The sequence below is a fragment of the Talpa occidentalis genome, unplaced genomic scaffold, assembly GCF_014898055.3.
Source record: "Talpa occidentalis isolate TD23 unplaced genomic scaffold, MPIMG_talOcc4v2.1 talOcc4.1938, whole genome shotgun sequence".
NCBI classification, from domain to species: domain Eukaryota; kingdom Metazoa; phylum Chordata; class Mammalia; order Eulipotyphla; family Talpidae; genus Talpa; species Talpa occidentalis.
This window is the reverse complement of record NW_023602005.1, coordinates 1-11,691: the sequence shown is the minus strand read 5'-3', so window position 1 is coordinate 11,691 and position 11,691 is coordinate 1. Positions and strand designations below refer to the sequence as shown.

General features: G+C 72.2%; 2 protein-coding genes across 2 annotated transcripts; both read left to right on the top strand.

Moving 5' to 3' along the window:
* The first annotated feature begins 945 nt into the window (after positions 1–945).
* On the top strand, positions 946–9,325 carry LOC119250991 (tonsoku-like protein). The gene is given in 27 exon segments (XM_037518518.1): positions 946–997; positions 1,082–1,177; positions 1,418–1,560; positions 1,938–2,121; positions 2,312–2,441; positions 2,518–2,689; positions 2,786–2,900; positions 3,206–3,351; positions 3,424–3,576; positions 3,659–3,784; positions 3,887–4,064; positions 4,564–4,640; positions 4,723–4,812; positions 4,907–4,979; positions 5,053–5,216; positions 5,293–5,416; positions 5,510–6,135; positions 6,219–6,295; positions 6,398–6,548; positions 6,617–6,695; positions 7,014–7,315; positions 7,427–7,598; positions 7,927–8,102; positions 8,437–8,510; positions 8,723–8,856; positions 9,151–9,159; positions 9,162–9,325. Coding segments are annotated over 27 exon segments (3,960 nt in total). The 5' UTR covers positions 946–972.
* Positions 9,326–9,465: 140 nt separating this feature from the next.
* Positions 9,466–11,569, top strand: LOC119250992 (vacuolar protein sorting-associated protein 28 homolog). The gene is made up of 9 exons (XM_037518519.2): positions 9,466–9,508; positions 9,824–9,885; positions 10,141–10,169; positions 10,239–10,276; positions 10,391–10,480; positions 10,723–10,828; positions 10,903–11,004; positions 11,302–11,355; positions 11,459–11,569. Exons 2-9 carry the CDS (start codon positions 9,849–9,851, stop codon positions 11,552–11,554), a joined length of 552 nt encoding a protein of 183 aa, XP_037374416.2. The 5' UTR covers positions 9,466–9,508; positions 9,824–9,848; the 3' UTR covers positions 11,555–11,569.
* Positions 11,570–11,691: the final 122 nt, after the last annotated feature.

The window sequence follows — 11,691 nt, the reverse complement described above, 5'->3', positions numbered from 1 at the left end:
TGTAACAATGGTTTAAAATCCCAAACCACGCTCCGTGCTTTCTTTGGAGACAAGACAGCTCCGGAGGTGGACTTCCTTGGGCTGTCCATCTTGGCACCGTCTCATGTACGTGCCCGTTGACCAGTGGAGAAACTGAGGCACGGAGACCTTGAATCCTCTGTGGAGGTAAACCAGGCCCCAGGACCTGGGCTGAGCTGCTTACCCCACCATCCGGGGGGCAGGGGCTGCCCACCTGGCTGGTCTCCCCTGGCCTGCCCCTAACTCCAAGGCTGGCGGGTGTAGACAGAGCACCTCACTCGTCAAGGCGCCCTCCGAATCCAACCCTCCCAGCCCTGCCGCTCAGGCCGCAGCCCCTGCATCCCGGGGCAGCACCCTGGCTCCCTCCGTGGCCTGCACACTGACCACGGGCAGCCTCCCCCGCCCAGCGCCGGACGCACGCTCAGGCTCAGCCCAGCAGGCCTTGGGGGTGGTGGGCGCCCAGGCAGCAGGGGCAGGTCCGCTGCTCGATTCCCGCCGCGACCCGACAGGTGGTTCCGTGCCGCCCGCATGAGACACCCCCTCGCCCCAAAAGAAGGGGCTTCCGCGCAAGGGCGGGGACGTCCGACTCCACGAACGCGACGCGGCACCCGCCCAGCCAAGTGGCACCTGCCTGAGGTGTTGCATGAGGGCCCGTAGCCGAGGACCCTAACCCTCTCGGCCCCGACCCCACTGCGCTCTCCGCACACCTTCCGGCCGCTCGGCCCAGGACTTCGCGAGTCCTTCGCCGGCCGACCCCGGTGGCCCCAGACTACAACTCCCGGCATGCGCCGCGGGCGAGTCGCACTTCCCGGCGTGCTCCGCGGGCGGCGGGCGGGCCACACCTCCCGGCGTGCTCCGCGAGCGACGGGCGGGCCACACCTCCCGGCGTGCTCCGCGGGCGGCGGGTGGGCGGGGCCGCGGGAGCGCGGGAAGTCGGCGCCGCGCGGCGGGACCATGAGCCTGGAGCGCGACCTCCGCGGTGAGCGTCGGGGCCGGGCGAGCGGCCCCGGGCGGTGGCCCGCGGGGAGGGGTCAGCCCCCCGGACTCTCTCCTCTCTCTGCAGAGTTGACCAAGGCCAAGGCCAAGGCCCAGAGGAGTGGGCAGCCGCGGGAGGAGGCCGCCCTCTGCCACCAGCTGGGGGAGCTCCTGGCCGGTCATGGTGCGAGCGACGCCCGGGCGGGGGCGGGGCCTGGGCGCGCGTGGGGCGGGGCCGGGCTGGGGGCGGGGCCTGGGCTGGGGGCGGGGCGGGGCCGGGCGGGGGCCGGGCGGGGGCCGGGCGGGGGCCGGGCGGGGAAGGAGGGCGCCCCGGCCCGGCCGGGATACTGGGAGCCTCCGGGCGGCCCCACCCGGCCAGGCAGCCCTTGGCCGCTGCCCGCCGACAGAGGCCTGGTGCCCCCAGGCCGCTACCCGGAGGCCCTGCAGGAGCACCGGCGGGAGCTGCTGCTCCTGGAGGGCGCCGGCGACGCCCTGGGCTGCGCCGTGGCCCACCGCAAGATCGGAGAGCGGCTGGCGGAGATGGAGGACTACCCCGCCGCGCTGCAGGTGGGCGCTCGCGGCCGGCACCGCCCCCCGCGACCCCGCGACCCCCAGAGGGCGGCCTGCGCCCCGGGGGGTGCCCGCGCACAGCCCCGCACCTGCTGAGCCGGTCCCGTGCTGGCTGGGGGTGGGGGTGGGGGGGGGTGGGCGTCGGCCCCGGCCCGGCCCGGCCCTGTTCTGGGGCAGAGCGTGCTCACCGCTGTTCTGACCCCCCCACGACACTGCGCAGCTGGGGGCGTGGGGAATGAGTCGTCCAACTTGGGCTGTCCTTTGGGTTTTGGGGGAGCGTGGAGCTCACCGGGCGAGGGTAGAGCTTCTGGAGTCGGGAGACAGCTGGGTGTTTGCAGTCGGGACGAGCTTGCGGTGGCCCCGCCTGTCTCCAGCACCAGCACCGCTACCTGGAGCTGGCTGAGTCTCTGTCCAACCCCACGGAGCTGCAGAGGGCCTGGGCCACCATCGGCCGCACCCACCTGGACGTCTACGATCACCAGCAGTCGCAGGATGCCCTGCTGCAGGCACGGGCCGCCTTCGAGAGGAGCCTGGCCATCGTGGACCGGGAGCTGGAGGGTGAGCACCCTTGGGCCCAAGCCTGCACCCCACACGGGGCAGACCGCGGCCACCACCCCCACCGCCCCTGCCCTGGCCTCCCTGCTTAGCAGGCCTGCCGCCTCCTCTTGTCTCCTGTCCCCTCCGTGTGAGGCAGCGGGGCTGGTAGAGCGCCGCCTGGAGGACCCAGTGTGGCGTGGGCTGTCCCCAGGGACGCTGGCCCAGCGTGAGCTGAGCGAGATGAGGACGCGACTGTACCTGAACCTGGGCCTCACCTTCGAGAGCCTGCAGGAGCCCGCTCTGTGCCGGGACTTCCTGCGCAAGAGCGTCTTCCTGGCAGAGTGAGCCACCGCTTAGGTGGGACAGGGCGGGGAGGGGGTGGCGGTCGGGGTGGTGCTCAGGCTAGTTCTCTTGCAGGCAGAACCACCTCTATGAGGACCTGTTCCGGGCGCGCTACAACCTGGGTGCCCTGCACTGGCGCGGGGGTCGGCCCTCACAGGCCCTGCGCTGCCTGGAGGGGGCCCGGGAGTGTGCACGGGCCATGAGGAGGGCCGGCATGGAGAGCGACTGCTGCTTGCTCCTGGCACAGGTGCGTGGGGGTGGCAGCCACCTGCTCCTGGTGCAGGTGCATGGGCACAGTAGGGGGGAGGAGTCCGGGTTTTGCCAGGCTCGCTTTTTTCTGCAGGTGCTCCAGGACGTGGGGGACTTTGTGGCTGCTAAGGGAGTCTTGAAGAAAGCTTACCGGCTGGGCCCCCAGAAGCCAGCACAGAAGGCCGTCGTGGGCCGGGCCCTCCGGCATGGTGAGCAGGCAGCCGCGTTGTGGCAGGGAGGGAGCCCCAAGCCTGAGTAGGAGAGTAGCTGCGGCTGGTCAGGAGACTGGCTGGGTCTTGGCTCGTAGCCAACATCTGCACTGCTCCGCAATTGTGTGTCATGGGGGGACGGGGCCTGACCGCGGGGGCCAGGCACTGCCCCGGGCTGTAGATTTTCAGTTCTCCCTGTGTGGTACAGCCTTGAGGCAGGCGCTCTCATATCCCTTCCGAGCTATGTGAGGAGAGCGGGAGGTGGCTGGCAGAGGGCACGGGCTGACCCCCGCTCTTTCTGGCAGTGTTGGCTGTGGTCCGGCTGCAGCAGCAGCTAGAGGAGGCGGAGGCCAATGACGCTCAGGGCGCCATGGGCATCTGGGAGCAGCTGGGGGACCTGTTCTCCAAGGCGGGCGACTTCCCCAGGGCAGCGGAGGCCTACCAGCAGCAGGTGGGCATCCAGGCAGGCAGGCGGCCAGGTGGGCAGCCAGGGTTCTGGTCCTTACTGGCACGGATTTCCTAGCTGCGCTTTGCAGAGTTGCTGAGCAGGCCAGGGCCCGAGCTGGCCGTCATCCACGTGTCTCTTGCTACCACTTTGGGGGACATGAAGGACCCGCGAGGAGCCGTGCATCACTATAGGGAGGAGCTGCGGCTGCGGGCGGGAAATGCCCTGGAGGTGAGGTCTGCCCCTTGGCCTGTGTCTCCGCCCGGCCCCTCCTGCTTCCTACAGCCGGGCCCCGGCCCCCATACTCCTCCAGGAGGCCAAGACCTGGCTGAACATCGCGCTGTCCCAAGAGGAGGCTGGTGACGCCTATGAGCTGCTGGCCCCATGCTTCCAGAAGGCTCTCGACTGCGCCCAGCAGGCCCTGCAGCCCCGGCTGCAGGTGCAGAACCCGCCCGCGCCCCCCTGCTCGCCTGCACCCCCCTGCCTGCCCGCCCACCAGGGTTGGCGCTCCCTGGCCCTGAGCAGCTTCCTTGCCCCTCAGAGGCAGATCCTGCAGCATTTCCACCACGTGCAGCTAAAGCTGCGGCCGCAGGAGGCCCCCAGCACCGAGGCCCAGCTGCAGGAGCTGAGTGCGGCCGCCGGGCAGGACGAGGAGGACGAGGGGGACGAGGGGGACGGCGACTCCCCAGAGACCAGCGAGGTGGAGCTCTCGGAGAGCGGTGAGGGCGGGCACTGCCTGTGCCCCTCCCCTGGCCGCCTGGCAGGAATGGGGCGCTTGAGGGAGCCTGGGGCGTGGCTGGGAAGGGGGTCTGGGCTCCACCGAGGTCTCAGCACGGGTCCCCCCGGAGGCTGGTGAGCTCGGCTGGGAGCAGGCATCTGGGTGGATGGGGCTCGGGCTGCGTCCTTGCAGGCCGTGGGGTCGGCACGGGGACAGGACTGCGCTGAGACCAGGGCCGGTGTGGGAGAGTCTCCAGTCTCTCGGGAGTCGCTTGGTGGCCCTGGGGCAGGCGGGCGTGGGCAGGAGGTCATGGACAGGAAACCATAAAGGGGAAGGTTCTGGGGGGCTGGGCGGGGTGCTGTGGGTGGGGGCCCCGGGGCGGCTGCTTCCAGCAGAGGAGTGACTTGGCGGACCAGGCTGTGGGGGCAGAGGGCGGGGGGGGGGGCTTGGGGCTGACCACACGCTCGGGCCCTGGGGCTGACCTTCCGCGCTGTCCTCAGAGGAAGAGACCGGACGCGACTCCCCGCGGCTGGAGGAGGAGGAGGAGTTGCTGCCCCGCCGCAGGATGGCAGCCAAGGTGCGGTCAGGGCTGGGCAGGCCTGCACCTCCCCCCCATCCCTCCCCCCGCTCCTCACCCCACCGGGCTCCTGTGTCCCCAGTGGAGCCGGCGCAACGATGTGGGGGAGACACCACTGCACCGCGCCTGCATTGAGGGCCGGCTGGGCCGCGTCCAGGACCTTGTGCGGCAGGTGGGACCCCCCAGGACCCCGGGCCTGGCAGGGGATGGGCCGGGTCCTCTGTGGAGTTGACTCCGAGGCCATGGTTCTCTCCCGCCCGTCCCAGGGCCACCCTCTGAGCCCCCGGGATTACTGCGGCTGGACGCCCCTGCACGAGGCCTGCAACCACGGCCACCTGGGTGAGTGGGGGTGCAGGGGGGTGGGGGGAGCACACCCCAGTGCCCCCACGCCCCCTCACTGCCCTGCCCGCAGACATCGTGCGCTTCCTGCTGGACCACGGGGCCGCGCTGGACGACCCGGGCGGCCAGGGCTGCGAGGGCATCACGCCCCTGCACGACGCCCTCGCCTGTGGCCACTTCGAGGTGGCGGAGCTGCTGGTGGCGCGGGGCGCCTCGCTCTCCCTCCGCACCAAGCAGGTGGGCACCGCCGGGCGCGCTGGGCTGGGCCGGGCTGGCTCGCCACACTGCGGCCCACTCACTCGGTCTCATGCAGGGCCACCGCCCGCTGGATACGCTGCAGCACTGGGTGCAGTTGTACCATAAGGAGTTGGACCCGGAGACCCGGGCGAAGGCCAGCTCCATGGAGCAGCTGCTGCGGGCAGCCAGCTCGGACCCTGGCAAGTGGGGCTGTCCCCGGTGGGCGCGGGTGGGTGGATGGCCCTGCCCTGCCCTGCCTCGCCCTGTCTCACGGCATGTCTGTCTGTCCTCAGCCCCGCAGAGTCCCCCAAGTCAGGCGCTGTTTGACCCTGAGACCTCTCCGCCCCCGGGCCCTTGCCCAGGACCCCCAGAGATCTCTCGGGCCTGGGCTTCCCGGGGGCAGGTAGAGCCAGCTGTGGGCAGGCCTCAGGGGAGCTGGCGCAGAGTGGCCCACAGCAGCGGCTCGGAGGATGACAGCACGGGGTCTCCCTGGCCGGCCCCCAAGAGGCCCCGGCCCGGCGCCCAGGCACCTGGCCCTGCCGCCCACAGGGAGGCGGCCACGGCAAGTGTGGACCCAGCAGCCTGTCCGGCATCCGGCCGAGGTGTGGGCAGTGCCCAAAGCGGTCACCTGGGGCCCAGCCCTCAGCGAGGCCTTGGCGGGGCCCTCATCCCTGAGGAGGAGAGTTTGGCTGGGGACTGGCTGGAGGACGACTTGGGGCCACCCCGTGGCCACCGCCCAGCCAGCCCCCAGAGCCCAGTGAGGACGCGGGCCCGGCCCAGGCGGAGGCGACCTGCCTGCCTCAAGATGGGGAGCGGCCCAGCCAGCACAGGTATAGGTGGTAGCTCGGCCACAGGCCCCCTCCAGAGCCTCGACGTGCCCGACGGAGAGTGCTCCACTGCTGCGGCCAGCCAGTCCTCGGTGGGTGCGGAAGCAGAGCCAGAGCGCCGCTGGGCAGGGCGGGGCTGACCTCCCAACTCAGCACTTCTCTCCCTGCCTGCCAGGGCCCCGCCCCGCCCCCTCCTCTCCGGGTCCGAGTTAGAGTCCAAGACAATGTCTTCCTCGTCCCCGTCCCACACAGGTATGGCAGGTGCCCTCCCCACCCCGCGGGCAGCTCCTGGGGGGTGTGCCCTGGCCCCTGGGAAGGCTGTGGGGCCAGCCAGTATGTGCTGTATCCCTACAGCGAGCCCCGCTCTGTGGCCTGGCTGGCCGAGCAGGCTGCCCAGCGCTACCTCCAGGCATGTGGCTTGCTGCCAAGGCTCAGCCTGCGCAAGGAAGGGGCCCTGCTGGCGCCACAGGACCCCGTCCCTGACGTGCTACGCAGCAACGAGGAGGTGAGCGGCCGAGGCGGTGCCTGCTGCTGGCCCGCTGCTGGCCCACTGCTGACCCGCGTGCTCTCCAGGTGTTGGCTGAGGTGACTTCATGGGACCTGCCCCTGCTAACTGATCGCTACCGCAGGGCCTGCCAGAGCCTGGGGCAAGGTAGGGCCGGTGTTTCCTGGCAGGGGTCAGGGAGCAGCGGGCACCCACATGACTGCCGTGCCTAAGTTTCGGGGGTAGGGGGGTAAGTTGGGGGGGTAGGGGGGAGATGGCCCGTTGGAAGATGGGATGGCCACCAGGACTGGACAGGCTGCCAGGACTGGACACTGGGCCACCGAAGCTCCCCGGGACACGGTGCGACATGCTCACCAGTGGGCCGGGGACTGGGCTGATCTTGGGGTACCGCCAGCCTGGCCAGGACGCACGGGTGGAGCAGGCAGCCCCAGCCCTGCTGACGACCCACCCCCCCCCCCCTGGCAGGGGAGCACCCACAGGTGCTGCGGGCCGTGGAGTGCCAGGGCTCTGGGCCTGCGTTCGGCGCCTGCTCCCTGGCCCTGGGCCCAGCCCAGCTCACCCCTCTGCTGCGATCCCTCAAGCTGCAAGCCGAGCTGCGGGAGCTGCGCCTGGCGGGGAACCGCCTGGGGGACGGATGTGCCCCTGAGCTCCTGGCCGCCCTGGGTACCATGCCCAGCCTGACCCTGCTTGATCTCTCTTCCAACCACCTGGGCCCGGAAGGCCTCCGTCAGCTGGCTGAGGGCCTCGCAGGGCCGGCTGCCTTGCAGGTAGAGGCCGTGCGAGGCGGGGCGCCCTGGAGTGTAGCTGGGGTTGGGTGCTCAACTGCTGGGAGAGCTGGCCATTGCCCATGTGAACAGAGGTCACATCCTCGCCCACAGAACTTGGAGGAGCTGGACTTGAGCATGAACCCGCTGGGGGACAGCTGTGGTCAGGCTCTAGCTGCCATCCTGCACTCCTGCCCCTCACTCAGCAACCTGCACCTCCAGGCCTGTGGCTTTGGCCCCAGCTTCTTCCTGCGCCACCATGCGGCGCTGCACAGCACCTTCCAGGGTGAGGGCTGTGGGCAGCCAGCCAGGACCCTGAGCACTGGTGGACATCCTCTGCCTGAGTGGAGTCTGCCTGGGCTGCAGAGGGCATGTCCCAGGACCAAGAGGCTGGGGTCATGGGGGTGGCTTTGCAGGTGGTGGCCAGGAAGCGGGGCCTGGGGCTGAGAGGGCGGTGGGCTGGTCTGCCTCCCCCAGCAGCCCCCACAGACCACCCGGCGCAGACAGCCTTGTGCCCAGTCCGCCGTGCCGGGGCGGGAGTGTAGGGTGAGGTCCTGAGGGTGGGGGGGCTCGGGGCCCTGACTGGCAGGGCTGACTTAGCCTTGGTCCCACAGGTGCCTCATGCCTGAAATCCCTTACGCTGTCCTACAACATGCTGGGGGGCACTGCCCTGGCCCGGGCCCTGCAGAGCCTGCCAGCCCGCAGCCTCCTGCGCCTGGAGCTCAGCGCTGTGGCCGCCGGCAGGGGCGACTCCGGCCTGGTGGAGCCGCTGGTCAGATACCTGAGCCAGGTGTGTGGGGGCAGGGCAGGCCAAGGAGAGTATCTAGGTTTGTGGGGATAGCTGCAGGGGCTCTGTCCCTGAGGGGCACCCACCTGGGCAGCACATCCCTCCTGCAGCATCCGGAGGGTTCGTGGGGGGCCCTGCTGAGCCATGTGCGCGCGATGCCTGGCAGCGTTTCCTTGAGCTCTGCTAGTTGAGGGGATGCTGGGCCCCCTGACTCATGGGGTGCAGCAGCTAGTGCTTCTCATTTTCAAAGAGCATCTCCTGACTGTGGGGCCTCTGCTAGGGGGCAGGGAACAGGCGCCCCACTGGGCCCTGAACCCGGGCCTCTGCTTCCACCCAGGAAACCTGTGCCCTGGAGCACCTGAGTCTGTCTGCCAACCACCTGGGTGACGAGGCTGTGGGGCACCTGAGCAGGTAACAATGCTCGTCGTCCCAGGCTGCGGGGTGGATAGGGAGATGCCTGTCCCTCCCCAAGGCATCTGGACCCTCCCTGCTCCTCCCTCCAGGGGCTCTGCCTGGCACCCCTCTCCTGCCCCCAGGCCTGACCCTGGGCTGAGTAGCGCTTCGTGGGGGCCCTGGCCTGGGCCTTCCCCTGGGAGCTGACCCTGCACTTGCCCCTGCCACAGATGTCTCCCGCGCTGCCCCTCCCTGGCCTCGCTGGACCTGTCAGCCAACCCTGAGGTTGGCCGGGCTGGCCTGGAGGGGCTCCTCTCTGCCCTGCAGGAGCGGCCTAGGGGCCTTCGCTTCCTGAGCCTGGCAGGTGAGGGGGTGCTGGGCTGAGGGGACCTTCTGGGGTGACACAGCGGGCAACTGGCCTCAGGGAGGGACGTGAGCCCGTTTCGGGGACTCTGCTTCTGGCCCGTCCGCAGACCCGACACCGCGTGGGCGGCCACGGGCAAGGGGGTGCCCGGGCTGGGCCCTTGGCGTGGCCCCTGTGGGCGCCGCCCTGGCCACTGCCTGGTCGGCACGGCGGCCCCGGGACAGGGCTGGGGTGGGCGTGCGGGCCTCCGGCGGCTGCCCGCGCCCCGCCCGCGCTGACGCCCCCTCCCCGCAGGCTGCGCCGTGCGGGCCCGCTGGGCGCCGGCCTCTGGGCCCAGGCGGGCGCGCGGCTGCGGGAGCTGCAGCTGTGCAGCCGCCACCTCTGCGCCGAGGACCGCGACGCGCTGCGCCAGCTGCCGCCGGGGCCCTCGCTGGACCGCGGCCCCCGCCTCTTCTTCCGGCGCCTGTGACCGCCCCCCCCCGCCCCCAATAAACGGACGCTGACCCGCCGCCGGCTGCCGTCTCGCTGGGGGGGGGCGGGGCGGGGCGGGGCGCGCATGCGCAGGGGGCGGGCGCGCGTGCGCGGATGCGGTTGAGGGGGCGGGGCGCGCAGGCGCAGACGGCAGCGCCTGCTCGGGAGGCCGCGCGCCCAGGTACCGGGCCCCGGAGGGGGGCGGGGGGCTCGCACCCCGCTTCGGGCCCCGTCTGCCGGCCCGGGGGGACGTAGGCCAAAGCCCGCGACCCGAGTCCCGCGGGCGCCGCCCGCCCTGCGTGTGGTGCGGGCCGCCCGGATGGGCGCGTCCCCTCCGGCCCGGCCGCCCCTCGCCGCGCGCCGGGTGTCCGCCGCCCCCCCCCCCCCGCCCGCAGCCCCGCCGCGGCGCGAGACCGGCCCCCCCCCCCGCTCCCTCGTCCTGGCGCGCCCGGGCCGGCGCCGGGGCCCCCTGAGCGCGCCGGGCTCTGCTCCCCAGGCTCCTGCTGTCCCGAGCGCACGGGATGTTCCACGGGATCCCCGCCGCCCCGGGCATGGGAGGTGAGCGGCGGCGGCTGCCGGGGCCCTCGGGCGCGGAGCCCCGGGAGCAGGGCCCGGGCAGGGGGCGGCGGGGGCTGGTGCCACCGACGGGGTCCCGGCTTCCCGCAGCGGGACTGGCTGGGCGGGCGCCCCGCCCGAGTCCCCTGCGAAGGTCGGCGCCCGAGGGGCGCTGCTGCCCAGGGGGTTGGGGGCGCCGCTGCCCAGGGGGGAGGGGCGGAGCCCCAGCGGCCGCCCACCTCTTGTGTTGCTCCGCAGCCCCCGGGAACAAGCCGGAGCTGTACGAGGTGAGTGGGGCGGGGCGGGGCCCGGGCCCCCTGCGGGGCTCCGCCAACACCCCACGGGTCTCCCCCCAGGAAGTGAAGCTGTACAAGAACGCCCGGGAGCGAGAGAAGTGAGCCCCTCAGCCCTGCCTGCGCCCCCCACCCCGCCGGGCCGCGACCTCCCCGGGCCCAGGCCGGCCCCGCCGGCCGCCGCCCGGCCGAGGCCCACCCACGCCTCCCCTCAGGTACGACAACATGGCCGAGCTGTTCGCGGTGGTGAAGACCATGCAGGCCCTGGAGAAGGCGTACATCAAGGACTGCGTCACCCCCAACGAGTGAGGCCCGCCCTGCCCGCGCCCTGCCCGCCCTGCCCCCCCGCCCCCGGGCCAGCTGGGGGCACGCCGCGCCCCGGCGGGGGAGGTGGGCCGCGGCCGTGGTCCTGGGGTGCCGCCCGGGAGGCCCGAGGGGCGACTGGCCGCGGAGCTGCTGCTGTGGAGGGCGGTCGCCAGGGGCCGCCCCTCTGAGCCGCCTGCAGCGCAGTGGCCCGGCGAGGGGCGCTGAGGGCTGCCTCCCGCAGGTACACGGCGGCCTGCTCGCGGCTCCTGGTCCAGTACAAGGCCGCCTTCCGGCAGGTCCAGGGCTCGGAGGTCAGCTCCATCGACGACTTCTGCCGCAAGTTCCGCGTGAGTGAGCTGCGGGGGTGGGCGGGCCGCAGCGCCTGAGAGGCCTGGCCAGCGCTCACCCCCTCGCCCCGCAGCTGGACTGCCCACTGGCCATGGAGAGGATCAAGGAGGACCGGCCCATCACCATCAAGGACGACAAAGGCAATCTCAACCGCTGCATCGCCGACGTGGTCTCGGTGGGCGGCGCTCCCGCCCGGGCCTTCCCGACTGTCCGAGCCACCCCTTGAGGCCCCTCCCCAGCCCCAGCGAGGAGGATGGCCGGTTTCTGGCCTCCGGTGGGGTCCCCGTTCCGCCCAGCTCCGAGGGCCCTGAACAGCGGTGGCCCCACGCCAGCAGGCAAAGGCAGTGCGGGAGGGAGGGCGGGCAGGGCTGCGAGGACTGGCCTGGGCCCAGCTGCAGAGCAACCTGGCCCCTGCCCAGTGCTGGTGCCCCGCGCCGGGCCGGGTGGGGCTTCATACACTCCCCGCCCGCAGCTCTTCATCACCGTGATGGACAAGCTGCGCTTGGAGATCCGCGCCATGGACGAGGTGCGCCCTGGGGGCGGGGCAGGGCGGGGTCTGGGGAGCTGCTCTGGGTAGAGGTGTACCCTGGGGGCTGGGGGTGCGCCCCACCCAGCCTCCTTGTCTGCAGATCCAGCCCGACCTGCGGGAGCTGATGGAGACTATGCACCGCATGAGTCACCTGCCACCCGACTTCGAGGGCCGGCAGACCGTCAGCCAGTGGTGAGTGCCCCACACCTGTCCTCCCCGCCTGCCGCTGCCCCTCGGACGGACGCTGAGCGCCGGCCCTGCGCCCCCAGGCTGCAGACCTGAGCGGCATGTCTGCGGCGGACGAACTGGACGACTCCCAGGTGCGGCAGATGC